Source organism: Cebus imitator, unplaced genomic scaffold, assembly GCF_001604975.1.
Source record: "Cebus imitator isolate Cc_AM_T3 unplaced genomic scaffold, Cebus_imitator-1.0 Scaffold434, whole genome shotgun sequence".
NCBI classification, from domain to species: Eukaryota; Metazoa; Chordata; class Mammalia; order Primates; family Cebidae; genus Cebus; species Cebus imitator.
In genome coordinates this window covers 936,485-940,160 of record NW_016107749.1, presented here as the reverse complement: position 1 = coordinate 940,160, position 3,676 = coordinate 936,485, and the positions used below count along the sequence as shown (strand labels likewise).

Sequence of the window (3,676 nt, the reverse complement as noted above, 5' to 3'; positions counted from 1 at the left end):
TTTTTTTGGAGACAGAGTCTTGCTTTGTTGCCTGGCGCCAGGCTGGAGTACAGTGGTGCAATCTTGGCTCACTGCAACCTCTGCCTCCCAGATTCAAGCAGTTCTCCTGCCTCAGCCTCCCGAATAGCTGGAACTACAGGCCCATGCTACCACGCCCAGCTAATTTTTGTATTTTTTAGTAGAGATGGGGTTTCACCATGTTGGCCAGGATGTTCTCAATCTCTTGACCTGGTAATCTGCCCACCTTGGCCTCCCAAAGTGCTGGTACTACAGGCATGAGCCACCGCGCCCAGCCTTAACGTTTTAATTTTCACATTAAAAAAAACCATTTTATCACCACACTCTAAGAAACTTACTAAGAGTTAATTGTAAGTGATTTAACTTTAGCCACATATGGTTAGTGGCTACATCTTGGACAATACAGCTTAGGGAGAGGTGAGGAGGCAGGTCAGAGGCTCTTCTGAAAGATCGTGCCTCACACAGTCCAATCCCACACCTTCCAGGGGCTAATCGAACTCCACATGGTATTGCCAGCACCTGATACCGATGAGAAGAATGGCCTGAACCTTCTGCGGAGACTCTGGGTGGTCAAGTTTGATAAGGAGGAGGAGATCCGGAAGCTGGCTGAGAGGTGAGAGCCAGCACATCATTTTCTCCTGCTCCATCCTCTCTCCCTTTAGGAAGTAACGGAACCTAGTGTGTTCAGCCTCTAGTGGGGAAGACGGGCTGGGTTGGCAGAGCAGGTGCTGCAGATCTTTGTCTAAGTAGCCCTTCTTTGGATCTCCCACAGGCTCTGGTCAGTGATGGGCCTAGACCTGCAGCCAGACCTCTGCTCCTTGCTGATCGATGACGTGATCTATCATGAGGCGGCTGTAAGGCAGGCGGGGGCTGAAGCCCTTTCCCAAGCAGTGGCACGTTACCAGCTCCAGGCAGCGGAGGTTATGGGCAGACTCATGGAGATTTACCAGGAGAAGCTCTACGTGAGTGACCTGTGCAGCCCTGATGCAATACAGTTGGGTGGATCTCTGCTCAGACCCCTACTACTACAGACAGGAATCTCAGGGCTCACAGTGGCTCAGGGTAGCTGCAGCTAGTTTCCCACCTCACAGTCCTGGTGCCCAGGTCATTCATCTGCCCATTGCAAAGCATTTACCAACTTGTCTGTTGCAGCGGCCACCCCCAGTGCTGGATGCTTTGGGACGAGTTATTTCAGAATCTCCTCCAGATCAGTGGGAAGCCAGGTATAACAATTGTTCCAGCCTCATTCTACTCTAAGCTTTCTGAGATGTGGCAGGTTGGCTGGGTGGGTGCTATGAGGAGGCAGCATGGGAAAGTGAAGGACCTCCCCCAGAGTTGGGGAGGCCTGAGTTCAAGCGCTGGCTCCTCCTGCACTAGCTGCGTGACCGTGAGTGTGTTTCTCCCTTTCTCCAGGACTCTGTTTCCTCATCTATATGCAGGGCACAGTAACTGAAGCTACCAGCCTTTCTCCACAGAGCCCACGAGTAGCAGTTGGAGGATTAGACAGATGTCTGGGAGCAAGTGGGACCTTGAAAGACACTTTCTTCCCACAGAGCAGGCGCAAAACTTGTGAGGGTGTTAGTTTTCTGAATGGCTCATCCTGTGAGGTCTTGTGTGTCAGTGCAGGGTAGTGTATGGGCCCATCCTGGCTTATTTTTCATTCCAGATCATCAGCCAGGGATAGAACACAGATTCTTTGCTCTGTGACTGGAAAGGATAATACCATTTTGCCCTTCGAGAATATGTTCATTTCCAAGGGTCTATATATCTGGTTCTTTTACCTCTGTCTTCTCTTACAGCCTGCCTTTTGCAGGTAGAGGGGTGAGCACTGTACTCACATTCCCCTCTGGGGAAACCAGTGCAGGGCTGGTCACCCAGTAGTAGGTAAAATCAGGGCAGATGGCAGGTCTTTATATGACAAGTGGGTTGTTCCAGAACATTGGGTGAGCACTGGGTGGTGGTCTTCATGCTGTTCTCTGTCCCTAAAATGGTGTTTGCCTGAGGCAAGCTCCCTCTCCTTGCTGTGCACCAGCAGAAGTTCCAGGGGTAGAGGAGGCCCCCTGGCTGCCTTTCCTGATGTGCTCCCGCTTCTTTCCCAGGTGTGGCTTGGCCTTGGCTCTCAACAACCTCTCCCAGTATCTGGATAGCTCTCAGGTGAAGCCACTCTTTCAATTTTTTGTCCCTGATGCCCTCAACGACCGACACCCAGATGTCCGGAAGTGCATGTTGGATGCAGCCCTTGCAACACTCAACACCCACGGGAAGGTAAGAGGATTTCAGTCAGCTGAAGAGACAGGGTAGGCCAAGGCAGGCGGTAGGGCTGAGCAGGGGACAGAGATGCTAAGTGCCAAGAATCCTGGCACTCAGTGACAGGGTGGGATGTGACATGCGTATTTCCTTTGAGCCAAAAAAAACCAGTATGTTAAATTATTTTAAGTCTGTAGCAGTCCTGCCAGAAAACTAGGAGACCCGCTGGTGGGCATGTCAGGATGCCTGTCCTAGAGCTAGACATGGTCTTAGTCTTCAGGGACTGTCGTCCTCAGACGCAGCCCATAGGTTGACCTGAGTAGTTTGGCTTTCCAGGAGAACGTCAACTCACTGTTGCCAGTATTTGAGGAGTTCCTGAAGAATGCACCCAATGATGCCAGCTATGACGCTGTGCGACAGAGTGTGGTGGTCCTGATGGGCTCTCTGGCCAAGCACCTGGACAAAAGTGACCCCAAAGTGAAGCCCATTGTTGCCAAACTCATCGCTGCCCTCTCTACACCCTCCCAGCAGGTATCTGCCGTCTGTCCTGGGACCCACATGTTAGTTAAGAGAATTGGGACCTGACTGTGGTTAGGCAGCGGGATACTAGGGGGGCAGTTGGAAATCAAGACCCAGAAACCCTGGTTCTTGGCAAGGATTCACCCCCTGTCCCAGGGCAGAGCCTGGTATATAGTCAGGAACACTCCTGGAGAGGGAGTTTCTTTGTTACTTTGTTCTAATAGACCTCCCAGATAGTTTCATTTTTTTTCTACTCACCCGGTTTACAGTCAAGAACACCCCTTGAGAGGGAGTTTCTTTGTTGCTTTGTTCTAATAGATCTAGATAGTTCTATGTTTTCTACTCACCAAGGTGCTCTGGGGATCCACAGGGAAAAAAAAAATAAATAAAAAAGCAGGTTTTCTTTTATGTCGAGCATTTTGCTGGGCCTTTCCATGTGTTGGTTATGTGTTGCAGATGCATTTTAATGTAGTCTCTAAGCAAGCTACAGTGCAAAGAAATTTCTTCGTTTTAAAAAGCATGCATTTATATATATATATATATATATATATATATATATAATATATATTTTTAATATATTTTAAAAATATACATATATTTTTAACATATATATATATATATATATTTTTTTTTTTTTTTTGCATTTGGACCCCCCAGAGTGTCCTCATAAAATGCACAGTTGCACTGGACATGGTGGCTCATGCCTGTAATCCTAGTGCTTTGGGAGACTTCGATGGGAGGATTATTGAGGCTAATAGTTCAAGACCAGCCTGGGCAACATGGTGTGATCCTGTCTCTACAAAAACTTTAAAAATAAGCCAGATGTAGAGGCCATGCCTGGGTGACAAAATGAGACCCTACCTCTAAAAACAAAACAAAAAAACAAAAAAGT

General features: G+C 48.3%; 1 protein-coding gene across 1 annotated transcript in view; it reads left to right on the top strand.

Annotated features, from left to right (window-relative positions):
- GCN1 (GCN1 activator of EIF2AK4) overlaps positions 1 to 3,676 on the top strand; it is a 69,716-nt gene that overhangs the window by 36,641 nt on the left and 29,399 nt on the right. The window contains 5 exon segments of the mRNA XM_017510231.2: positions 363 to 631; positions 791 to 980; positions 1,171 to 1,241; positions 2,118 to 2,283; positions 2,602 to 2,796. Of these exon segments, the coding sequence (XP_017365720.1) occupies positions 363 to 631; positions 791 to 980; positions 1,171 to 1,241; positions 2,118 to 2,283; positions 2,602 to 2,796 (891 nt within the window).